The 27,101-nt window shown below is 46.0% G+C and overlaps 1 protein-coding gene across 1 annotated transcript in view; it reads right to left on the minus strand.

The window, feature by feature from the left end:
• Window positions 1–9: 9 nt before the first annotated feature.
• The window catches only part of LOC142559731 (metal cation symporter ZIP14-like), a 154,642-nt gene continuing 127,550 nt past the window's right edge, over window positions 10–27,101 (minus strand). The window contains exon 9 of the mRNA XM_075671319.1: window positions 10–10,754. Coding sequence (XP_075527434.1) covers window positions 10,563–10,754 — 192 coding nt within the window. The 3' untranslated portion in view covers window positions 10–10,562. The remainder of the gene's footprint in view (window positions 10,755–27,101) is intronic.

Consider the following 27,101-nt stretch of genomic DNA (forward strand, 5'->3'; position numbering starts at 1 on the left):
TTACCATAATTGGCGTGAACCTTAGGAAAAATGAATTTATTGTTCAACGAACTTGCATAAGATTAGTATTCGTTAGACAAGATCTACGTATCAGACTGTTGCGGTAACAGTTCGTAGCTATGTAGTGCGCTACATGTGCAATTTTTTGCACGACTGTACGCACGTGGTAGGCAATTGGTGTGGCATGCAGTTTGAACATAAATCAGCCCTAAGTCTCAAGAAACTAAAGTTATGCAACTGTTCACACACTTGACAAGCCACACATCCTCACACTGCACAAGTACAGGCTAGTCGTTAGCACTGGCACAATCTAGTCGCCCAAGTTCAAAGTGCACATTATGTCCTTATACAACTGGCAAGGGACAAGGTTGACTGGTGTAACCATTTTATTGCCGAGTGGCCACAAGCATTTACTTTGTGGCTAATGTATGATATGTCCTCGTCCCTATAAAATCCTGTCACGTGTGCAGGAGAAGCTGGAAACACCTACAGGCGCAGTGAAAACAGCACCAAAGCCACACAGTTGCAAAGAAACAAAAAAAAAAATCACTGGAAGACGAGCGCTAACTCCGATTCCCTGAACTACTGCAAACAGCAGTTATGAGGGGTCCCTCTCACCGCTTACCCGTTTTGCTCCCACCAAGGGTGTATGCACCCATTGTGCAGAAGTCTCTTTTTTTTCTTTCCTATTGTGCAATGGTCAGCACAACTCACTCACTAATTTGACATGTTGAGCGTTTTTCCAGACCTATGGCTGATTACACTAGAAGGCAAACATGGAGCAGTAGTTAGAGTGCTCGGTTTGAAGACCACAACAGGAAAACCGCACACTTCTTCCGCTTAGCATTCGCAATAAAATTCACGTGGCCCCAATTCCCCGGAATATGCACCCTGACCGTCATAAAGGTCGACGAAAGGCAAGAGCACAAGCCCTGGCTCGCCTATTTGGCGATGACACATCAAACACTCCAGTCCTATACACCGATGTGGCCTGCTACCCACAGAAACGTGCCCTATGTATAGTCGTACTAGATAGTGCAGACATTCTGAGAGCTTCGGCCACGCTCAACACTGTGGACAGTGGCACGGCGGAAGAGGCTGCTATTGCCCTAGCCATCGTACACGCTTCAACCATGCCGGCGCCGAATGGACCTATCACAGTGGTCACTGATTCTCAGACCGCCTGCAGACTTTGGCACAAGGGAGGGTGACACCCTACACACACCGCATCCTTACATCATTACACCCCACAGCGTTACACAGGATGCATATCGTCTGGACGCCTGGACACGCCTCTCTCCATAGTAATGAACGCGCTAATGCGGTAGCCAGAGAGCTCGCCAACCGGGCGCCATTGGAAGAGCTGTCCAACCCAGACAATGCACCGACAGAAACACTGAACTACACTGAAACTCTACAATATTACAGAGATACCAGGAGACACTTCCCTCCACCACATAATTCTCTTAATCGAGAAGATGCCATCGTGTGGCAACAGCTTCAAACTAATTCATTTCCCTGCCTCTTTATCTTCACCTCTTCCACCCCACACAATATCCCTCATACTGTCCCTATTGTGGAGCAAAGCCCACAGCATATCATTGCACCTGGGAGTGTCCACACCCTCCGGGCTACTCCCCTATTCCTTCACCTTCACCTTCCTCCTGGGAGACTGCGCTGACCAGCTCAGACCCGCAAGAGCAGCGACGGCTGATCCGGCGGGCACGCAGAGTGGCGCGAGCCAATAGGGCCCTGAACTAAGGGCTCCACCCTGCGAGGAAGTCGCCCAATCCGATTACAAATAAATGTTTTTTTTCTCTCTCTCTCTCTCTATGTGGATCAGTAAAACTTTGTCAATTTCTGCCAGTTTCCTAGCTCATAACTGCTGTTCACAGTAAAAACTTGCAAACGCCTAACAGAAACTAAGGCAACTTGCTACACCACTATTTTTGATAACACTAAATGTAACATGTCTTAGGAGCTACAAGCAATGCAGGTAGTGTTTGTGAGCAGAAATATCTTAAGTTCAACAACATGCTTCCCCCACAAATATTACAAACACTGTGCAAGCACATCTACAGCCTAGATGTATGCGAAAACAAATTGCAGTCGGCTTCCATATAACAGCTATGAGCACAAACAGGCTGACTGAAACCAACACCCTAGATGACAGGTAGTGAAAACAGTTTTCAAACAGGTGCTGGCTACTTCACCTTCAAAAGTCAATAGTAGACAACTGCACTTTTTGCCGCCACTTGAATACTCACATACACAGTTTGGTAGTGATGCAAAAAAATATCTAACAAAATCTTCAGCAGGGCATTTCAACATATTAGAATTTAATTGACATAAAAATACATTGCAGAGAAAAAAAAAAGACGCTCAAGACCGTTTGGTGAGTTTAGACAACCAGCTGTTCATATTAAACTATCAAATGCAGGCTGTTCGACAGACCTAGGCACAGAGCTGTGTAAGGCACATCCTCAAATGCTACCACGGGGAACAGCACAATTATGCACAACAGTGGTCATGGAATTGTTTATGTTTCACAGCCTAACACAGTTAGAAGAAAATGAAACTACCATGATATATGTGTCATTTTAAAGCCACCCAGTTACAAGATTTCTAGGTAACCCCTAAAGCTGCTTCTGGACACATATAGGAAAGAAAACAGAGTAGACTTGTTCTTGTGTCTCCACTGCTCCTAAAAGCTGTCATAGCTGTTCTCATGCCCATTCATGAGAAATGGTAAAGACAGGAGAATTCAAAGACATCATACAACCATTCATAAAGACAAAAAGACATGAGGTAACAAAGGTGGCACCCCTCTAGGTAGTCACAAACCTGTGTAAAGAGCACAAGATCGCCAACGCCCGACGTTTCATGAACAACCCATGGCTTCACAATATGCAACATGGCAGAGAAGTATCAAATGCGCTGGCCACATCTGCTCTTCCAATTATGCTTTCAGTTCATCAATAGCCAGTGCACTATGCCACCCCCATATGGCTGTTCTTCAGCCATGCTCACTGCAGCAAAGCCAGGTTTAGCAGTTAACCAATGCAGTTTTTAAGACACTGTGTTTACAGCCAAAAAAAAAAAAAATACATGAAATCAACTTCTGGCCAGTATAACCACTGGCACATCTGGATGCATCACATAACACGATGCCACGGAGGAAGAATACACAGACCTGCTTTAACGAAGCCTTGAAACATGGCACTCTATTGGCCATAGTCTCCACTCCTCTCAATAAATGGCGTTATGAGTTAGGAGCCATCAGTTCCAAAATTCAAAATGCAACTCTATGGCACCAGCTCAGAGCTTGTTGAGAAATAAAAAAATGTCAAACTGTGACAATTATATTTAAACAGACAAGGCCTCAATATGTAAGCACAAATAAAATTTTCCCCTGAATTAAGTTATTATTAGGAACCACAATTACTAACTGCCACCTAAGCTACATATATATGCTCGCCTTTAGCACTAGCATGAATGTAACATCATGGCAGCGATGTCTGATGTGTAGACTGACATCGCCTGGATTTCAGCATGCCTATGTTCCTCATGAATTATTAAACAAGCAGAAAGCAACTTTGTGGAACAATTGGCATCACAAAATACCAAGGTAAATGTAGCCTAGCTGATTTTGTGCAGCGCTAAACCAATGATTTTTCACAATTCTGAGACAGTACTCACCACAATCAGGCTAGCAAGCACTCATGCTCGAGCTAAGCTGTGTGCTTGCAAGACACTTGGAGAGGTTTGCGTGGATTTCCATACAACAATGCATCATACTTTTACTTTGCAAATTCCAAATATTCATGACAGCACTAGAAAATGAATGAGAAAAATACTTTCACAGATTTATGCCGATCTTAACTGATACATTAATTTAATTTCCTTTTACTCCCCATGTGCCTTGTGGCAAATCCTCCCTGAAGTAAAAAGCTTGCACATTAAGGAGAGTGAAGCCTTAGGAAGTCTTAGGGTCTGTTTTGCCACTGACCAACATCTAACCAAGACTTTGCAAATGCTTCAATATACCCGCTGCGATTAAGGCATCTTCCACCTAAAAGATGCTGTGACTCTTATTTACCCTGCTAGAGTTGCCGATGCTAGTAGCTAGGGCTTCGAAGAAAATGAAACTGCCTTTGAAATGACCAAGAAATGCTTGTCTGAGTGTTAAATGCCACTCTCTGCCCAGTCCAAAGACCAAGCTTGAGAACGCTTGTGCTGTCATGTCCGAGCACAACCCTAACCTCGTGATAAGCGTTTAGAAGAGTTACGGTATTGCAAATCTGAATTGTGTCCTTCCAATTTGGTTCCTTCATTCCCGAGGCTGTGTGTTCCAGCACTGCTGTTAGCAGTGCCAGAACGTACCCAAGCCGCTTCAGATGCTTCACTGCTTGTGAGCTTCATAACCGGCGCCTGCATGCTGCTCTACTGGTGCCGGCCTGCGTGTTCCAACGGCCTGGTAGGAGGGCTGCATTGCTGGCTGTTCTTATAATTATGTCTCATCACTGACATCGGCTTGCAGCTGCGTGTTCTCACCTCAGTCATACGGCCACTTCGGACACAGGCTATGTTGCTGGCTGTGTCACTTGTCAACCTTGTCACTGTTTACAATTAAGCGGACACAGAAGTCAGCTGACACAGCATCACAAATTCCCCCGACATAAGCAAATATCCTCAGGACATTCTCACATTGTCCAAACATTCTCATCTTTCTAAGGACCTTTTTAATATGTCCTGGGTACTTCCCAAATAAAATATTCACAAGTACACCCTGTAGTATACAGACTTTAGGATTAAATTATAGACATATATTTGTGAAATTACCTACAAATGACCACTCGAGAATCTCAGTGTTGCAGCCACGTTTTGTCACGGCTATATTGTGTACATTTATGTAAAGTCCTATAAGCTCAGTGTCTGTTGAAGAGATTTGGGCAGCTGCAACTGGCAGATTAAGATGAAATTGCGTGAAGCATTACAGAATAGAATATATAAAATACAGAATTATGGAATATATATATATATATATATATATATATATATATACTAAGTCATGTATTAGTCCAATGTGTCTGCATGCGAGAAAATATGGAACCAGCCAAAATTTAAACTTAGTATGTCACAGAAGATGTGTATATAGCAGTCTCGATGCCTTTCATCACTTACACAGCTTTAAAATAATTGTCCATAAATAATTTACAAGGAGTTGACTGGGATCCCAATGTGGTGAATAAGCTATAAAACTCAAATTTTCATGCAATTCACAATGCATATTTACCATCTGGCTTTGAATAGGATGAATGCCTCATAAGAAACATATTTTTCTAGTTGTTCCAGGTAAGTTGCTGCACTATTAATCTCTAGCATCAGTGTTAAACAAGGAATACCAGATTCAATGTACATCCAATTTTAACCGTAAAAGGTATTGGAACAACATGCAAATAACAGTCCCCATACCTGCTCTCAATGGACAATCCTCTCTGGAGACTATTTGGACAAGCTTGGGACATCCTTGGGTATCCGGACAGCCTCATGCAGACATCTTAGAGACTTCTCTGGATGCATTTGTGCTGCCTGGGACACTACATGTTACTTGATGAGGGCTGCGGAGCTAGTCATATCCATCGTCTTTTCCTGTGTTTTTGTTAACTATTGGCCTCCTTTCAGCTGTGGTGTTAAGGCCACCTTCTAGCCCTACACCACAGTTCTTATCACATTTTATTAAAAGGAAAAGAGATGCTGGCACAATGATGTGTCTAATTCCAGCATGCGATAAAGCGTGAGAATGAGGGGCTATACACAGGTGCCAAGCCACATTATCAGGGAAACGAAAGGAAACGCACCATCACGAGTGCTGCAAGCGTAGCTTGCAAGACAACCTAAGTATGTTGGTTGATACCTTGTCAGCCAATTCTGCTTCGCTTATAACCTCTCAGCATGCCTGCCATTTTGCAGGCAGCTCAAGGTCATTCTGAGAGCTATCCACTTTATCGCTTACGTGACATTGCCACTGGTTTTCAAAAACCAATTCAAAACCTGCGAATCTTGTGTACATTTTAGCTAGTGGCAGTCTTGAACTAAACAAAACATTTCAGAGACTCAACAGTATTCTTCTGCTACCCCTTTACACAATAGCAGCGCCTAAAATAGCTTTCAACAAACTAAAGCACTCCCAACGAAGGTAGATACACATTTTAATGCTTTCTTTGCCTACTTCCCCAACTTTAGAAGGATCGTGTGTCTAACTGCAAAAAAGAACAAAGGAAAAAGAGACATTCCAGGCGCAGAGGAGCTCCCAGATCGGTTGGCACTGATGTCACCAGCCGGGTCGAACTAAACCAGCACCACTGTGGAGGGAGGCGACAAGCCGAAGATGGGATGGGACAGGCAAGATATCAACGTTCCAGCTTGTCAGCAGCTTATGCCAAAAAGCTACAGCTCGACATGGAAAATCGTCCTCAATGATTTCTGTCTATTTTCAGAGATTCAACTCTTGAGTAAGGCAGAAAAGAAAGTCAGTCAAGTTTCACTACCCAATGACATCATAACTTGATGCACCAAGCTGCAGCTTGTATTACCATGGCCTATGAGATCGGGCTGCACATGACTGCGCGCATCACTCAATCTCGGAGGCCACAATATTAGTATCCTGCCAACTTTGTCACTCACTACCAGATCGTGCCAGTCTGTTCAAAACTTACGCATACAATAGCTCCAGCAATACCTAAACCACAGACAGTGGAGATCCCAACATCTTTTCATCATCTAGAAGGGGGCAGAGAAAACATGACTGTTTACGGCACCATCGCAACATAGTTACATGGCGTCATTGCCTGAGTGTTCTTCATCTGCGTCTGACACACAGTATCGTAATATTCGCAGCAATTTTGTGGACATGCTATGATAACTTCAAAGCAAAATTATTATCCTTGCAAGCACAGCTCCTTTAAAGCACAAATGACAAAGATCTCCAGGAAAAAGGCTAAACTCTGCGAACCAGTAGTTGCACCACATAGCAAAGGCCTTGGAAAAATGGTTTTCAGCACTACAAGACATAGCATGGGGCAAACAGCCAAAAAGTAAGGCCAATGAAAAAATGCACAATGATCAGAGTAATGCACATGCATTAGATGTGACATAATTATCAGTGTAAAGCCAACTTTAGCAATGAGTTGAAAACAAAGCAAGAATGTACACACATGGTTACACTGTTACAAAAACAGGCATTATCATAGAACATCAATGGCAATAAGTCTTAATATCAAACAGCATGCTGACAAGTCATGCTTCTTCAGTAACAAGCACATGAACCAATTAACATGTCTCAAAATAACCACTGCCACCTATGATGTGCAAAAAAGCTGTGATGGAAGAAAGCAAAATTTGCAGCACATGCTGATTGGTTACAGCAGCAGATAAGAAAAAAATTCATTTTCCTTTTCAGTCAAAATTTTAAAATTCAGACATTTTACATTACTTAACTGTCTCATGCCCTTAGACAGGCAACAGTTGAGCCTCAAGAGAAGCCTGAGCGTATTACCAAGTGCCACACATGCAAGCAGCACAAGTTGGCCTTTCCACGAAGAATGGCACAAACTGCACATTTCTGAGAATGGTGGACTCACAGTGTATTGAAGAGCTGCTACACTGGCCATTCGGAGACATTTCTCTAACCTCCTTGAGAATAGCAAATCATCACACCAGGTCCGAACTTGACAAAGTAAAAAACAGCAAAATAAACGCATGCCACCTGTTGCTACCTTAACTGTTAAGTACAACCAATAAACAGATAAATAATGGTATAAATTAGTAATATCTGGACCCAGGGTAGGGTTGTCAGTGATCACATTACACTAAGAATGATGAAGAGAAGTGAAAATGGCAAGGCTGTTTCTTGACTAGCTAAGTTTACTGTCTCACCACATCTTCAGTTTATAGACAGACATTTTCACAGCTTATAAACTTTCTGAAATTTCTGTACAGTGAAAAAAAAAGTATATGTGTGTCTGTTTACAATGCAATAATAAAAGCAGTGAGTAATACTGAAAGTGACACGATTGTGTCAAAGCATTCAGCCAGCATTCCAAGTGAGACACCACATGCAGATGGCCGAAGAGGTGCAGAAAGCTCCACAAGGCCAGAGATGCCCTGAAATCAGGAGCATCCTGATGTAGGCTGGTTGGTTTGACATGCTTTAAGAAGGTGACATGCACCCACAATAGCACAGCCACCACCTCAAAGTACACAAATTGGTCTGTTACTTTCTGCCAAAAAGCAGGAGTTTCCAGTCGTGGCTGCAGTTTTTTTTTCGGGAGGGGACATTAGCAGTATGGGACAGCCTCCATGGGGCCATGCTGTGGAACATGTTCTGGTGCTCAAGATAACACTGTTTACACATGATTTTACAAGAGCAATTGGGAAACTAAAACTATAGGAAGCATTGTACAAGTGGTGAGCAGGGCACAATCAACTTACCATGCACATCATCAACCACAAAAGTTTGAACATTATCGGGCAACATAAAGCTTTTGGGAAGTGTTGCACAGTCAACCACACATACGGTTTGGTTTTGGCTCCATGACAAATTTCAAGGGGCGGTCACAGTGAATATGACACCTCAGAAGCACTCTGTGTTCCTCCAATACAGTGCAAGTCTAATTTAAATAAAGCATGGATGCACAAAATTATCAAAGAATAAACAGCAAAGATTTTAAGTACTAGAAAATAATGATTCAGCTACATAAATTTGCATGAGACAAACATTCCTGTCCTGCCTACAGATAGTCACACATGTCAATACTCCCAATATGTTTAGAAAAAGCGGGGTCACCTAAGTCGGCTATATTGAAGGCAAGAAAATATGTATTATGTGGTACAAGCAAGCCGCAGCTTGTTAGTGTCAATCCTCTTTCCTAACCAGATATGACAGTGTGCACACCCAAAGGTTCTTCCACATAACACTTGCATAAAAAGAGGGGTGCACATTGTCTCACAAGACCCCAAAGCATTTTAGATGATGGAAGCATGCAAAGATTGCTTTCACATAATTTTCACCTACTGGAATCTTGAGCAGCACCCATTTCAGGTCACAGGATGCCGCCGGTGACAGTACTGGTGGCATTTGGTTACTGTTCTCGCACATAAAATGTACCTTATAAAACTGAATGAAGTAGCATTGATGCTGACAACCAAAAGGAGATAAAACCTGGACAGCAGGTTTGCATTTAGTAGGCATGTACTTTTGACAGGTTTTATTTGTATTTTTGTAGAGACAGTCTGATTTTGCCCTTAATGCATGGTTACAGCAACATCTAAGAAGCAGTTTTTCTTTTTGCTTGAAGCCAAAAAATTGCAACTTATTTGCACTAGCACTAAGTAATTACACACTAATGTGCTGGTGAAGGGAAAAACTTGCTTGTTTTCATCAATATGAAGCACTATCATCTAAAATGCAACATAATCTCACTTGCCAGTCCCTTTGAGAAGTGCCTTATTGTTCACACAACAGGCACATAGACGAAAAACAGTAGCACAGTGATGCAGCCATCCCCAGCTGATGCCCTGGCACGGTCAACACTCTGGCTGTGCAGGTAAGACCAGCCGAGTGTGAGCCCTTATGGTGCGCTTTAGCACAATTATGCAACCAGCAGTGTAAGCAGCAGCTGATGTACTCCACAGCACAACTATGTCACAAGATGTTTTTAAAAGCACATATCGGCATACGCTTCCAAGGTAGGTAAACTTTCCATGCAGTTATTCCATGTTCACTAATGCCAGTTTTAATGGTAGTATAATATGGCCGTGAAAATCACAAATCTGTGTGAAATTGAACTGGAGTTCGTATGTAGTGAAAATGTCAGTAAACAGAGTCGTATAAGGTAAAGGTGGTTATTTGTGTTAACTTTTCACAACACTCAAAAATGCAAATGTTGAAGCATATTCTGTGCTTCCATGTAATTTTGCATTGTAGAATCTCAAAAATTGAACATGCCATGCCCATGTTTCAAGTGCGAGCACTTGTGATGTATAAAAACTCAGCCTGTCAGAAAATTCAGAGAAAACACGTCATGTAAAAGCACAAAGCAAATGCACAAATGCAACAGCACAGCTGGTTCGTGGATGCTTACTGCAGTACTGCTTGACCTGCCACAGATCAGGTAAAAGATCAGGTAAACACCACGCGGCCATATTCAAACATTTTGAAGCCTCTTCCATGTTGCCTGCAGTTATGGAACTTTCTTATTTTAAGCTTACTGGCGAGCTTTTCTCATTATTAAGCCTTAAATCAGCAAGAACTTCGACAATGCAAAAGTGCCAACGTGCAAAAGGTGACACTGTAGGTCATGTCAACTCACCTAATTAATGTCCAAGTAGGAAGTGGGCTCCCCAAATATGCTAACCGCACTCGAAGAAAATTGTTGCTGAGCTGGTTTGTACATTGTGAGCCATGCAGGAAATTTACACATCTTTGTCACCTCTCTATTTCCCTTTTTGTCCAGCTGGACGGTGTTGTGTCGAGGCACAGTCCAAGTGGTGCCTGCGGCTCACATGCCTAGGCCCCCAAAGACAGCCCTGGCATCATCGTGTGCTCCCCCAAACGACGCTGCAGCCACACTCACTCCGGGTGGCAGACTCGAGAAGTATTCAAAGTTGATCTTCTCGCTATACTTGGCCATCAGGAAGAGCAGCGCCACCCCCATGCCAATCCCCACATTCTGGAGCAGGAACAGCTTCACCTGAAACACAGGGAGAAAGCAGGCACCTCGTTTCCACTGTGTCCATCAACATTTCAACACCTGACTAGATGCACCTCTTACTTGAAATGATAAAACTCATACTGCATAATGCAATGGAGTCAAAAACCTGTGTCTAAACATATCTAGGCAACAGCAAGTCTGCCTAATATATAATTGCTGCGAGGCTGAAACAAGCACAAGTGCTGTTTATGAATGCAGGCACGAACACAGACGGCCGACATCTTAAAACGTGGCAACGGAAGTACTTGTAGCAACAACACACACTTCAGCCTCATTGTCGTTGGTTTGCCCGTCCTAGTCCTCTTCCTCGTGGCACTAATTATATGTGAAGGTGACATATGGCTGAACAATGCCCCAGTTCCAATGGTCTGCAGAAATGTGCATGACCAACATATCAGTAAGTGATCAATTAAGTCGTTCTGTAAGTCGTTCTGTTCTGTCATTCTGTTTGTGGATGATGAGCTGTGGCTACTTGATGCTCAGTAGAGCATGAGCAGAAGATGTCGTCATGGCCCGTAGACCAGAAACAATGTCTGCAATACACGATGAGCTGTCATGTAGCGTCATGGTGTAAGAGGACGTTGTGCAGGAGAAATATTCGCTATGTCTGTGGCATGACTGGCCTGCAGGGCTCGAGTAATGGCATAGCATATGGTGTGGCAACAGCAATCCATTTGTAGTCAGTTGTTCACATCAGGAAAGGGCCAAACAGGTCGAGGCCCATGCAAAATAAAGGTTCTGTAAGAATATCAAGGGGATAAAGAAGCCCTGCTGAAGACAGCAAGTTGTATCTATAAAGGGCTCCATCAAGAATACAGAATAGGCAAAGGGAAGGATCAGGAGTAACCGTTCCTAAACAATCAACTATAGTGCGCAGAACAAGATCACAGCACTGTTTGTCGGCAATGTGAAGGAACTTGGAGATACCTTTGCAATTTTTTAATAATCATGCAACTGTTGAGCGCACAGCATGCCAGCAACCTTATAGAAGGAAGGGGCACTCTTGAAGTGAATGTCGCAGCCGAATACATGCGAACTCGAAGGTGCTTTGCGTGGCCGTGCGTACTGTCATTGACTCCGCTGACCCTCACCGCTACAAGGCCGCGGACAGACACACCATGCAGTCGACGCTCATGTGATGTCATGAAAAAATTGCATGGGTGGACATGATGCAGAGGTCAGAGTCAATGGCTGCGGTGTCCGGAGGGGTCACAGGATGGCGGGACATACAGTCAGCTTCCTGATGCAGGGATCGAAGTGGCCAAGGAAGTTTTGGAGCAGCTCGGGGAGCAGCAAATTTGGCACTTTGGAGCATGTACATAGCATGAATTATCTGCTTTGAAGCAGTAAATGAGTTTTGGAGTATCTTGGCAAAGGTCACATGAGTGAAATACAGGCAGATGAAGGAACGGTGTTCTTTGACTTTGCAGAACACTATAAGGTTACGACAAATCAGTTCTGCAAAAGCCTGCAAGACGAGCAAAATTCATGACAGGAAAAAATTGTCATCCACCAGACTGTAGCATGAAGATACAAAGGGAACCAATACGAGTTTCTTTGGAACCCCTATTAAGTTACATACTGGATGTGCCAACTAAATGTGGCCAAGAAATAAGTAGCCAAGGGCTATCTGCGAACAGTGCCCTTTCTATGTCAGTGACCTTTTGTTAATGCTAGTAGAGTTTCTTTTTCCCTTATTAACAAGCTTAATTAACAAGTTTAATGAGCTAACACTTTTTACCTTACTTGATCAATAAGGTGCCAATGCAAAGGTTGAGGAATACGTTGAGAAATCACCAATAGCAGCATATAAAGAAACCTGGGACTTGTGTGGTCCTTTTTACGATAAGAACAAAAGCAAACAAACAAGAAAAAGCTTTCGAAATTTTGTAAACGTCCATGTGACAACACTTCCCCACACCAGTAATATAGGCGGTCTCAGACGTAAACGTCATCGCCTAGCACATTAGGTTGTTGGGCCTCGGGTGCTCGCGGTGGTACGATGCCGTTCCATTGCGTCGCATTTATGAGGGCTCCATGTCCCTCTCCTCCCTGCCTGGACAGGATGGCAGCGAGTCATAAACACTTAGATTCCTCTGATGCGGAGCAGAATCAAACCCACGTCACAAGGGTTCCTCAAGCACAGAGCAACTCGATGCATTTGCAGGCTGTGCCATGAATGCACTGGGTATGTTCCACCCTTCAATGAACCTCCCGCAAAATTAGGTCACTAAGTATGTACCAGGGAGTGTGCGGCAGGCAAGGAAACAATTCCCAGCATTCGCAAGCACCGGCATGCCACGTTGCTCGTCCTGGAGGCCACTTGTGGACTTGTTGACAGTGCCACCAAATGGCAATGCGTGTCCAGAAAGAAAGTGTTCTGTTTATCAGAAATTTCATTTAAGTGAACGGCAAAAAAAATATCAAAAGCAATCATTTATTTGAAAAGCTTCAAGTGTTTTATTTTATTGCAATGAACAAACTGACATTCTTATGCTGTGCTTCGAATATCATTTCTTGCACCTAAGCCGTTTAAAACTATTTCAGATGCAACCTGAGCATGAAAATGCATCGAGCATGGTCATGAATCAGCCTTAACGGTTCGTTACTTACCCCACGCACCATGCATACTCCCCTGATATGTTTGCTTTTAGCCGAGAATTGTTGTGCCAGACTATCTACATAATGTGTTACAGGCCATCTCATTAGCCTCTTGCTGATCATGGCAGGGGACGTTGAGCTGAACCATGGACCCAATAGCACCAAAGATGAATCCACTACGTAGGATACCATTTTAAACACCATTATCCCGTCTGGAACTCTCTTAACACTCTAACTTTGCGAGTGGAATTACTGGAAAAAGTTGTATAACAGCAACAAATCACGAGACCCACCCTTAGTTTCGTCTGCTAAAACCTTGATTGCAAAGCTGTCTGCAAGCTCAAAGCACTCACCGAAAAATGCATTAATACAGAAAACCACATGTGCTGATCAAACCTTCTTTTTTTTTTTTGCGGAACCAAAGATCTGCACAGCGAGACATAAGCTCAATTTGAGGCACAAATAGCTTCCTTTTGCTCACAGCATCTTGGAATTACAATTGAGTATGTGAACATACAACGAGAGCACAGGTTCAGTGGATACAAAGTCACTAAGCAACTGCCTGTTACTGTAAAGCTCGCATGATTTAAAGACGAAAAACAGAGACGGAAGCGGCCAAGGGAGTTTTGGAGCAGCTCTGAGAGAAGCAAATTTGGCACATTGGAGCAGGATTGCAGCAGGAATTGTTAGTTTTGGAGCATACTAGTTAAGGCACAATATGAGTTAAGGCACTTCGCGCTTGCCCGCCAAACTGTTTCTCACACAGCCTCCCTTTCCACTTTGGCAACGGCTCCCAGACAGACTGGTAACAGGTGTCCGCTGCCTCAAATCAAAGCCTTCGTTCGTGAAGAGGTAGCCCGCCAGCTCTTGCTGCTCCCTCTCACCCAAGAGCCTGTCCAACCTTTGTCCTTGGCCATGCAACAGGCCATCCGCGAGCAGGTTGCAGAAGTTTTTCCGCCAGCCCACCAGCACGCTCTGAATGCTGCACCACTGATGTACGCTGAAGTTGTGTCGCATCCTAGATGAATGACGCTGCCCTATCTGACGACGCCACCGCTCCCAGCACTTCTCCCTGTGCCTAAAATGCCCCCTCAGTAATTCCAGCCACAAGATCCACGTGCACACGGGAAAATTAGCCAATATGCTTCTTCTGCAGTCTCGCAGGACATGTGGCGCGCTTTTGTTTCCGCCGCCTGCCGCATCCAGACGTTGTCGTTGATCGACGTGCACTTGCAGCCCACTAAGATGCTGATTCGAACACGTCACCGAACTTCTGGACCAGTTGTCAGAACTTCAGTAGCCGTTGTTCACCATCACCGTGTCGCCGTTTGTTATCGCCGATGCATCGTCGCCCACCTTCCAAGGAGGGAAACTACGTGCTGCAGCTTCGGAGGCAACAGCTGCAGACTTGTCGAAATGCCCAAGACCTCTGATATTGCCACAAAACATTATAGTAGAAACAAAAGTTGAAGGAGTCGCTACATTTGCACTTGTCAACATGGGCGCTGCCTTTTCCGTCATACATGAGACGCTTTGCCGTAAGATCAGGAAGTTCACCACATCCCTTTCTGGCCTTCTACTTCATACTGCCACCATGGAGCCCATCGAACCTTCAGCCGCATGCACTGCTAGGATCGTTATTCAGGACATACTTTACACGATTGAATTCCTTGTGCTACTTTCCTGCTCTCATGATGTAATCCTGGGATGGGACTTTCTCTCGCGCCAGTGCCGTCGTTGACTGCACCTGTGTCAAAGTTGCTCTGTCTGTACTTAACACTTTGCCGACCACCTCTCCTGCCCCCTTAAAGATTTTTGTTGCCGCCAATACTGATCTGCTGCCAAGCACTTCAACAGCGGTCCCTTTGTTTTGTCCATCAGCGCTCGATACCCAGGTGCTGTTCACACCCTCATCTACTTTTCTTCACTGCAAACCTCTACAATTCCATTCGCCGTTCTTGACATAGCCGCTGGTACAACAGTTATGCTAGAGCACAACCTGTTCGCATACCTGCTCACTCTCCTTCGTGACGAGTCCCTAGGCTGTGTCGAACCCACTGACACATCTGAGTGTTTGGACATGCCAGGCTCCTCTTCTGTACTTTCGCTCGACGCCATGTCCCCATTTCCGAAGAGCTCCCAATTGACTACCGAGGTCTTTGATTCATGTGTTGACATCAACCTTTCCCTCGAACACTGCGAACAACTTCTGTCTCTCTTAGATAGTTTCTGCTCTTCCTTTGACTGCACAAAACACGCCTTGGGTCGTACGGACAGTGTTTCCCGCCACATCAACACTGGGTCCCAGCCTGCCCTCAGACAATGCCCTTATCATGTCTCAGCAGCAGAGCGTCGTGTAATCAACGACCAAATGAATGACATGCTCGAGCATGGCGTCATTCAACCATCCCAAAGTCCATGGTCTTCTCCAGAGGTGCTAGTGCGTAAAAAGGATAGTTCTGTTCGATTTTGTGTCGATTACCACCGTCTCAACAAAGTAACACTAAAGGACGTCGACTCCTTGCCCCGAATTGATAATGCACTAGATTGTTTACAAGGTGCCGAGTACTTCTCGTCACTGGACCTGCGATATGGCAAGTTCCCATGGGCGCATGCGATCATCCCAAGACCAAATTTGTCACCCCTGATGGGCTATATGAATTTAACATCATGCCATTCGGACTCTGCAATGCGCCCACAACTTTCGAGCACATGATGGATAACACACTTTGTGGTCTCAAATGGAACATCTGTCTGTGCTACCTTGATGACATTGTCGTGTTTCAGATTTCTTGAGGCACCTCTTTCATCTAAACAAAGTTTTGAAATGTCTTAAGAAGCCTGGTCTCCAGTTGAATATCAAAAAGTTTTGCTTTGCAGCACGCACCTTGACAATTTTGGGTCACGTTGTATCAAAAGATAGCGTCCTCCCTGATCCTGCGAAACTTCGAGCTGTCACCGAATTCCCTAAACCGACGTCACTGAAGAACCTCCGGAGCTTAATCGGCCTTTGCTCTTATTTTCGTTGCTTTGTGCATAATTTCACGACCATTATCGCTCCTTTGACATGCCTTCTCACCGTTGGCACCAACATGTCTAACTGGTCTCCTGAATGTGATGACGCATTCCAGACATTACGCCAGCTGCTCACATCTCCTCCGAAACTCCGGCACTATGATCCCTAGGCACCTACGGAGGTACACACGGACACAAGCGGTGTGGGCCTTGGTGCAGTGCTTGCGCAACGCAAGCCTGGCTAAAACAAGTATGTTGTTGCCTATGCGAGCCTAACCAAGGCCGAGACCAACTATTCAACTACTGAGAAAGAGTGCCTGGCTATAGTCTGGGCTTTTGGGAAGTTTCGACCCTACCTTTATGGACAACCCTTTTACGTCGTCACGGACCACCACACTCTTTGCTGGTTGTTGACGTTGAAAGACCCCTCAGGTTGCCTCGGTCGCTGGGTCCTGAGGCTGCAAGAGTATGATATCCAAGTAGTGTAAAGGTCTGGCCGCAAGCACTCCGACATGGATGCCCTTTCTCGCCTCTATTGGGTACTTCGTTCTTTTACGCCTCCGTTGTTTGTCGTCTCCTACTCTTCTTCCACCAATCTTCTAGTCGCCTCTTGCAAATCTCTATTGCAGACATGTTTACTTTTCCCCGGCTCTCGCCGAACCCAAAGGCTTCAAGGAGGCCAGTGGTGCCTAAATCGACTGCTGGGCAGATGTCTTCACATTCTAATAAAACATGCTCCATAGTTTCCCTAGCTTTACCGCAGCAAGCACATGATTCTTCTTCCTTCTCATATCTCGCTTTATAGGTACGTGTTCTAAGGCATCCCGATCTCGCTTTGAAAAGTAATGAACTTCCCTTTCAGTTATCATAAATTGTTTCTTTCCTGATTTCGTTTTTTTTTCCTAAGTAGTTACTCATGGCAGGTTTCTTTTCAGTGCCGCCACCCATGAGATTAATTCAGCCTCTCTGACTTTCCGCTTGACGTTTTTTGTTGCTGTCTTGCCCACCCTACAGGCCGCACACTTACTGGTAAGCTTCCTAGTCCTCTTCCTCCACTGTGAATCAATGTTTTTCCTGTACAGATACCTCAACACTTTGCCAGCCCATTTACTTTCTTCCATATTCCTCAGTCATTCTTCATACTCAATTTTAATGCGAGCTTCCCTCACTTTAAAACTAGTCCAGCCCATATCAGCCTGCACAACTTCATTTGTAGTCTTCCTGTGAGCGGCCAATGCGAGGCGACCCACTGACCTTTGGTTCACATCGAGTCCTGATTGTACCCCTGATTTAAAGCAAACGACCACATTTCCAAAAGTAAGTCCTGGAACCATTACACCTTTCCACACACCTCAAAGCACCTCGTGCCCATTGTATCCCCATAGCACTCTGTGCTTCATTATGGCTGCATTTCTCTTCCCCTTCACTGTTATTTTTTTTCCCTGTGTTTCCATATATCTATTGCTTTCATTTATCCATATACCAAGGTATTTATATTCTGTTACCCGAGGTATTTCCTGGCCCTGTATCTCCACTGTGTGTTCACTGTTTTCATTGACTACCATAACATCTGATTTTCTAACAGTAAATTTCATGCCTAAATTGTTGCCGTCCTGTCCACAGGTATCAGCCAAACGTTGCAATTGACTTTGCTTGTTAGCTAGCAACACGATGTCGTCCGAATAAAAGAAACCTGGGAGCTGCTGCTCTACTACTGTACCCGCCTGTTTGTATGAGAGATTAAACCCGATATTACTTCCTTCTAGCGCCCTCTCCATCCTCACCATGTACATCATAAACAGCAGTGGGGATAAAGGGCACCCCTGCCTCAGTCCCTTGTTGATATGAATTTTTTTCTTGCTCCTCATCCATTCCCATTCAACGCAAACGGTATTTTCTAGGTAAATCTCGCTCAAAATCTGTAGACAATCGTCACCTAAGCCTTCCCCTTCCAGAATATCCAACAAAATGTTGCGTTCGACGTTGTCATAGGCTCCTGTAATGTCTAAAAAGGTCACATATAACAGTCTGCTTTCTACTTTTGATATTTCAATACATTGAGTAAGAACAAATAAGTTATCATCTAAACGCCTACCTATTCTGAAACCATTCTGAAGTTCTCCCAAGATTGGCCGCATGCGACGCCCGCCGCGCTCACTGCAGGAACTAGAATGCTCTAAAATGCACTCTCGAAACGCATCACAACCTGCTATGATGTTGGTCTCCATTGTACTTTCGTAGATGCACTGGCTGCATGCTGTCGAGTTCCACTATACGCATAGGTAACATCCAAACACATATCCAAGCAATGCTTTCCTTTGAGTAACAGCCGCGAATCTCAAAGGCTATGCTTTTTGGTACTGCAAGTGCCGATAAACGTCACGGTTGCCATGCTATAGTCATTACTTGGTGCCGCTTCTCGGCGGAACACCTCGTACATAAAGAGCGTAGCCTCCAAGATGTGACATTAAAAAAGAAAGGAAAGAAATAAAGATGCAGTTTTGCCCGAAAGGCGAAGCATCGGTTGCGATAGCAAATTAGCAGACAGCGGTACGAAGCAACGATGGAACTTTTATCCGCCATATCAACTTGTAAATATTCGCTTGCTAACTAAAATGCTAAGCATGGCGTCAGCGCGCACAGCAAGCATGAACACATGACACCCGATTACTACGGACACTCGCTGTCAAAACGCTGGCGTGAGGAAACACGGCAACAGCAGCAAGCGAAGTGACATTCGTGCTTTCTATCGCTTCAACGCAAAGTAAGCGGCCAGAACACACAGCACGCATAAAGCTACGAGCCGCCGCCGCAACTGGATTCTGCCCCATGGTGGCTGGTACTGCGCCCCAATGCAGTTCACTCTCAAGATACGGCCGCGCGACTATGCGCAACTGCGCGCAGCCGCCACATGAGCAGCCATTAGAGAACACCCCCCCAGCCCTCCCTCTCCCTGGCGCCTCGCAACGTTGGGTGCGTCACATGCTAGAGAAGACAGCGGGCTTCCTCTTCACATTCGTCCCTTTCGCCCAGGCGAGATTGAGCCATGATCGTCGGCTCCCTCGGCTCTCCTCACATGCTTTTACTCGCACATACAGCGTAAGATGCGTGGCAACGGTGACGCCGACGGCAGAAATGCGCTTGGAGTGTCCACATAATTGCTATCGCAATAAAAAAATTAATAAATAAATAAAAAATGCAGCGCCGCGTTCGCATTTTTACCTTGAAGGTCTTGAGACAGGGAGAGAGCCAGCCTGCAACAGACGGCCGCAGATGGAAAGAACAAAGCTGCCCAGCGACAATCGTCGCCAACGTGCTGCCACACACCAGCATTCTCTCCATTCACGATGGCGTGGAGTTCGAATTACTGGTGACGGTGTTGATTTCGGTGTGAGTTAGCGGGATGCGTTACATATTGCTTTTCAATACATTGTTGGACAAACCGGGGCGACTACTTCAAATTATCCAATATGTTTAATTAATGAGTTGTGAATTAACAAGCTTTTACTGTAGCATTCATTATAATTACAAGCAAAGGACTTGTCAAGCTAATGGATAACCTCAAGACGTCACGAGCACCCGGTCCAGATAACATACCTACTAAGATTCTAAAACACACAAACAAGTATCCAGTCAATTCCTGCAGTTCATTTTTAATCAGTCCATAGAAACTTTTTCATTCCAAATGACTGTAAATAGGTAATGTCATCTCAGTGCACAAATCAGGTAATCGGTCAGATAGACCAAACTACCGCCCAATATACCTAAAGGGTGTAACCTGTGAACCACCGAAGCACATACTTTACTTACAGGTAGCTTAGTATCTTGTTGACAACAGCCTTTTTTCATAAAGAACATGCCCTCCAGAGTTCCATTTCATGTGAGACACAATTGTATGCATTTACTACTGAGCTTAACTTAGACCTGGATTCCTCTTTTCAAACCAATATCATCTATATGGACTTTGCAAACGCACTTGACCGCATTTAGCATCAGCACCTAATGGCTAAACTTTCATGCCTTTCCCTTGACCTATACATATGTTCCTGAATTGTTTCCTAACCAATCGCCTTCAGTCTACGGCTATCAGAAACCACCATTAGACAAACAGCAAGGTAATTTCAGGAGTTGCACAGGGCTTCATTCATGCCCCTATAATATTATATGTTGCAGAAAGGAAGCAGGCCTATGAGTGTAAAATAATGTATATTTACAACTGAGGTATATGATGTTCAGGCAACTGCCAGACTTCGTCTTCCTCTAGTCTAATTCAACTTCTTCCTTCCCTTCACCGTAACATCACCCTCCCGGCAGAGTACCTCCATCCCAGTGCAAGTTATAGAGCCTCACTTAATGGGGGGGAAAGGGCTTGAGTCTGGCGACGTGAACAACATCGCTGGGAGGCACTGAAGGCTGAGCAACTGGGGCGATCTTGTATGTCACGTCGGACAGTTGGCATAAGATCTGGTACAGACCAGAATAACAGAAAAGTAGTTCTTCCAACAAACCGACGCGACGTGAAGGCGTCCAGAGAAGGACAAGGGAACCAGGTGAAAAATGGGAGTCTCGGTGCCGAAGGTCGTAGCGTCGCTTTTGAGAAGCTTGCGAGACTGTGAGGCGATGACGGGCAACTTCTCGGGCCTGGGCGGCTAAGTCAATATCATCGCGAGCGTAACCAGTGCTGGGTGATTGTACTGCGAAAGGTAGCAACATGTCAAAGGGCGAGGTGGGGTCACGACCATACAAAAGGTAAAATGGTGAAAATCCGGCAGTGTCGTGACGAGACGAGTTGTATGCGAAAGTGATGTATGGTAAAGCGATGTCCCAGTCACGGTGATCGTCGGAAACGTACATGGCCAGCATTTCGGTTAGCGTGCGGTTGAGTCACTTGGTGAGGCCGTTCGTTTGAGGGTGGTATGCGGTAGCAATCTGGTGTTCTGCAGAACAGGAGCAGAGCAGATCATTGATGACTAGAAAGTAGCGGCTGCGATCTGTCAGCAACGAGCAAGGGGCGCCATGGTGCAGGATGATGTCGTATAGTAAGAAGTCGGCGACATCTGTAGCGCAGCTGGTTGGTAGCGCTCGTGCGATGGCATATCTCGTGGCATAATCGGTTGCTACGGCAATCCATTTGTTAACTTTGATGGAAATTGGAAAGGGGCCAAGGAGGTGTAGGCCCACACGGAAGAAGGGCTCTGTAGGGATATCAATTAGTTGCAGCAAACCAGTGGGAGGCATAGCAGGCGTCTTCCGGTGCTGACACAGCTCGCAAGAAGCGACATAACGGCGCACAGAGCGATAAATGCCGGGCCAGAAGAAGCGGCGCCACAGGCGGTCGTATGTACGAGTGATGCCCAGATGTCCAGCAGTAGGAGCGTCGTGAAGTTGCTGGAGCACAGCGAGTCGAAGGTGCTTGGGAACGACTAGGAGGAGCTCCGGGCCGTCAGGATGAACGCTACGACGGTATAAAGTTCCATCACGCAAGGTGAACATCCGGAGGGACAGGTCATTGGGCGAGGAGCTTAAGCGTTCGATAAGTGTTCGAAGAACAGGATCTTTACGCTGCTCATCGCCAATATGGAGGAAGCCGGAGAGGGATAGAACACTGATGTCCGAGTCTGCATCGGTATCGTCCGGTTGATCCACGGGATGGCGGGACAGGCCGGCAGTGTCTTTATGCAGGCGCCCTGACTTATACACAATAGAAAATGTATATTCTTGTAGACGCAATGCCCAATGTGCAAGTCGTCCAGTTGGGTCCTTCAAAGAGGAAAGGCAGCAGAGGGCATGATGATCGGCTACGACGCAGAAGTTCCGACCGAAAAGGTACGGCCGAAATTTTGCAACCGCCCATACAAGCGCGAGACATTGCCTCTCAGTAATGGAGTAATTTCAGTCGGGCATGGAAAGAAGGCAGCTGGCATAAGCGATGACTTGGTCTTGGCCTTGTTTACGCTAAGTGAGGACAGCACTGATGCCATGACCACTTGCATAAGTTCGTACTTCAGTGGGCGCAGAAGGGTCAAAGTGTGACAGAATTGGGGTAGTTGTAAGCCGGTCAATCAGGGTAGAGAAGGCTTTCTCCTGCAGTGGTCCCCAAGAGAAAGAGACGTCTTTCTGAAGAAGCGCAGTGAGAGGGTGAGCGATGTCGGCAAAATTTTTCACAAATCGCCGGCAATAAGAGCATAAGCCCAGAAAACTACGGACATCGTTTGTTGAACAAGGTACAGGAAAATTTTGCATGGCATGAACTTTCTGTGGATCAGGTTGGATTTCAGAAGCGTTTATGAGATGGCCGAGCATGTTAATTTCACGGCGACCGAAATGGCACTTGGAGGAGTTTAGCTGAAGGCAAGCCCTGCGAAACAAGGAGAGTATGGCTGTGAGACGCCACATACGGCTCTCAAAGTTTGGCGAAAACACAATCACATCATCGAGGTAACGGAGGCATGTAAACCACTTCAAGCCGCGCAAGAGAGAATCCATCATGCGCTCGAATGTAGCTGGCGCATTGCATAATCCAAAGGGCATGACCTTAAATTGGTACAGACCATCTGGTACGACGAAGTAGGTTTTCTCGCGGTCCATCTCATCGACGCTAATCTGCCAATAGCCGGAGCGGAGGTCAATTGATGAAAAGTATTGGGATCCATGAAGGCAGTCAAAAGCGTCATCAATGCGAGGCAGGGGATAAACATCCTTCTTTGTTATCTTGTTGAGGTGACGGTAGTCAATGCAGAAGCGCCACGAGTTGTCTTTTTGCTTTACTAAGACAACTGGTGATGCCCACGGGCTACTGGAAGGTTCAATGATGTTCTTGTCCATCACCCTGTCTACCTCTTTCTGTATGATGGCCCTTTCTGTTGCAGAGATACGATATGGCCGCCTATGAATGGGACTGGCATCCCCGGTGTTGATGCGATGCGTGACAACAGATGTCTGGCCAAGTGGACGGTCGTCCAAATCAAAGATGTCCCGATAAGATGACAGGAGGTGACGAAGAGCTGCTGTTTGCTCGGAAGGAAGGTCAGGGGTGATCATCTTAGAAACATCGTCCGCAGGTGTCGAGTACGGAGGAGTGGGTGCCAAAGGTCCGTTGGTACTGAGGAAGGATTCAGAGGTCAAAGAAGAAACCTCAAATTCTTCCAAAGGAGTGATATGCGCTATGGTGATACCGTGTAGCAGCACATGCGACGAAAATCCAAAATTGAGGATGGGCACGCGAGTGCAGTTTTCGCGGATCCGGATTAAGGCAATATTGCGCTACAAAACCACGTCAGTAAGCGGCGACACGACGTACTCGCCATCAGGTATGGGAGGACAGGGCGTCAGGAGGACATTTGTAGCCACTTGTGGAGACAGCCTTGCAAACTCAGCCGAACATAAGCAGTGTGAAGCACAAGTTCAAGGACGATAAATAGAACAACGGTATAATGGCCCCCTATGGTCACATGTGCTGTGCACAATCCAAGGACGGGTGAAGTACTCTCATCGGCGACTCGGTACGGCGGGTGTCAGAACCTTTTTGAGCCTTCGGTGGAAAGAAGCGCTCATAACTGAAAGCTGTGCTCCTGTATCAATGAGAGATCTAACAGGAACACCATCAACTTCAATGCCCAGTAGGTTTCCACATGTAGGCAGGGTCAACAGAGGATTTGTGGGACAGGTCGGAGTTGCAGCTTCACCTCCGGGAGCTGCACCGCCTAGTTTCCCGAAGCAAAGTGACCAGTTGCAGAAGGGGACGAACAGCGGTGAACAAGAGGCGAACGGGATTTACGACCTTGCGGAGACAGGAAGTGGCTGGATCTTGGTGGAGCACTGTCGGCGTTGATGTTCCTAATCGGCGTATAGGGCGAGAAAGTACGATTGTCTGGCACTTGGTGGTAGTGACTCGGAGACGACCAGTGGTTGCGGCAATGACGGGCGATGTGTCCAATACCGGAACAATTAAAACAGATGGGTCTATCATCCGCTGTGCGCCAGTCAGCTGGGTTGCGACGTAGTGGCGGAAAGCTTTGCATCTGGGAGCGAGCGGCTGGAGAAATCTGGTAGGTGTTTGTATGGCGGACCAAGCAGAGAGATGGAATGTCCCAAACTTGCTACTTCCTCCCAAACGACCACTTGTATAAGGGAAATACAGTAGTGGGCACGCTTCCCTGACAGATGAAATTAACTGGAGCCGGGGCCATGGCCTCAAGCTCACGGCGAATGATACACGTTATATCTTCCGGTCCTGTCGGTTGAACGAACCGTGGTGGGTCTTCGCAAGAAGATGTCGCGACGGTATTGGGCAACCTGTCAAAAGTGTGAGCAACGCGGCGGCCCTTCACATGGTTGAAGCGCCAGAACTTCTTTATAATTGCATCCACAGTGGCACAATCCTTACACATCAGGAGATTGAAGGCATCATCTGCAATACCTCTTAGTATGTAACCAATCTTGTCCGGTCATGTTTTTATCAGCCTTGCGACAGAGGGCCAGCACATCCTGTATGTACACGACGTAGGATTCTGTGGACGTCTGAACGCTGCATGCAAGTTCTGTTTTTTTGCTGCCCGTTGACGACCGACAGGCCTGCCAAACTGGTCTCGCATTTTGTCTTTGCAGACATCCCAGCTCGTTAGGTCAGCTTCATGTGTATCGTACCATTGTTTCACAGTTCCTCTCAGATAAAATATCAGGTTTGCTACCATAATTGTTGGATCCCACCTGTTGTTGCACACTCACTCGTACATCGTAAGCCAGCCCTTGATGTCGACATTGTCCTTAGTGATGTGTGTAGTGTGCGACACCGTTAGATGGTTGGAAAGGACAAGAAGCAGACGACAAGTAGTGCGTGCGACAAGGCGAATTCCATGCTGGATGGAAAATGACAACGCCAAAGAGCGTCCAGCACGTGAACATGCGGCGCAAGAAAAGAAACTAAAAGAAAAAAGCCAACCCAATCAGGAGAAACCACAGAGCGTCAAACAGCCAAAGAGAAAATGATGAATCGGCCAGAGCGGGAGAAAAAGCGAAGCGCGCTGGCAGAAGCGTGGAGACGCAGGGAGAGTTCCAGGAAGCGACGCCAGGAGAAGGTCGGCCAACGGACCGGGAGTTGAAGACAGGCCGTTGGGTTCCGGACCGGAGCCACCAGGTCTTCACCCGACCGGGGCCTCCTGTCAACTCGTTCCTGTGCGGTGCCACTCTACCCAATTGTGAACTGCTGCCCAAGGCCGGCGAGCTTCTGCGCTCGTGGGCGGGACAAGAGCAGTCGGGCTGCAGGCCCGAGTTCTATGCCCAGCTGCCTGGCCAGAAAGCTGCCGTCATCTGCTCGTGCCACCAAGCCGCCTGCCTTCCCTCTCCAAGACAGAGCTGTCGCGCTCTGTGCGTCGCCACTATACTCAATTGTGCCACCTGCTGCCCAAGGCCGGCGATCGAGCTTCTGTGCCCGTGGGCAGGACGAGAGCAGTCGGGCTATGGGCCCGAGTTCTGCGTCCAGCTGCCTGGCCAGAAAGCCACCGCCATCTACTCGTGCCGCCAGGCTTTCCCTCTCCAAGCCAGAGCTACCATGCTCTGGTCGCCCGGTCAACGGTCCAACACCCCGACCTTTGGTGAGACCGGCACAACTTCTCTCATCATTTTGTCACCGCTTCTCCACGTCTAGACTTTTATGCGCCCTTGCAGTCGCGGTCAGCCCGTACTCGCATATGGTTAACGCCATCCTAGCCCTAAGTGTGTTTCTTGCCGTGATGTCTCTTTGGGTGTTTATTTTACGTTTTATCCTCCTTCTAGTTTCATTAAAAGTTTGAGTGTGTGTTTTTGAAACAAATGGCTTTGTCCTCAATTGGGTTCTCGGAGGCTCCGCCTCAGAGAACCGTCAGAACCTTTGAACACAAGAACCTGCATCACACCGTACCACAACATGTCCCCGGTTCCCACGGATGAGTGAGGATGACCGTTGGCACAGGCTGCTGAGGCGTTATCGCTTGATTTGCCATTGTGGCAGCAGGTAGATGACGTCTGCTACGAAGTTCCGTGATGGTACCCCGCACCTCCACCGAAATGTTGCAGGAAGAAAGCAGGCCCACGAGTGTAAAATAATGTATATTTACAACTGGTGTATATGGCGTTTAGGCAACAGCCAGTCTTCGTCTTCCTCTAGTTCATGTCACCTTCTTTCCCTTCACTATAACATCATTAAAAAAAGAAGAGGATCAAGCAGTGAACCTTGCGGAACACCAGATTTTACAGCACTAAGTCCTGAATTAGTGTTGTTAGCTGAAACAAACTGAGAATGATTATATAAAAAACACTCAATCTAGGTTAGAAGTTTAGGATCAATATTAAACAGACTATACTTATAGCTTATATATATAGCCTATATATATAGCCTATATATATAGCTTATAAATAGCCTATAAATAGCCTATATAAAGCTTATACAAAAGTAGTTCATGTAAAAGTTTATCGAAGGCTTTCAAGTAGTAAAGGAGGATGCAATCGGCTAAAAAAGAGTTATCCGGAATAACAATTTACGTAAAAAGTGACTAGTTGTGTTTCACAGGAGCAGGCTTCATGAAAGCCGTGTTGCGATGATTAAAAAAATTTGAATTATATGGTGTTTTACGTGTCAAAACCATTTTCTGATTATGAGGCATGCCGTAGTGGGGGACTCCGGAAATTTGGACCACCTGGGATTCCTTAACGTGCACCTAAATTTAAGTACAC

The sequence above is a fragment of the Dermacentor variabilis genome, chromosome 10, assembly GCF_050947875.1.
Source record: "Dermacentor variabilis isolate Ectoservices chromosome 10, ASM5094787v1, whole genome shotgun sequence".
Lineage (NCBI taxonomy): Eukaryota > Metazoa > Arthropoda > Arachnida > Ixodida > Ixodidae > Dermacentor > Dermacentor variabilis.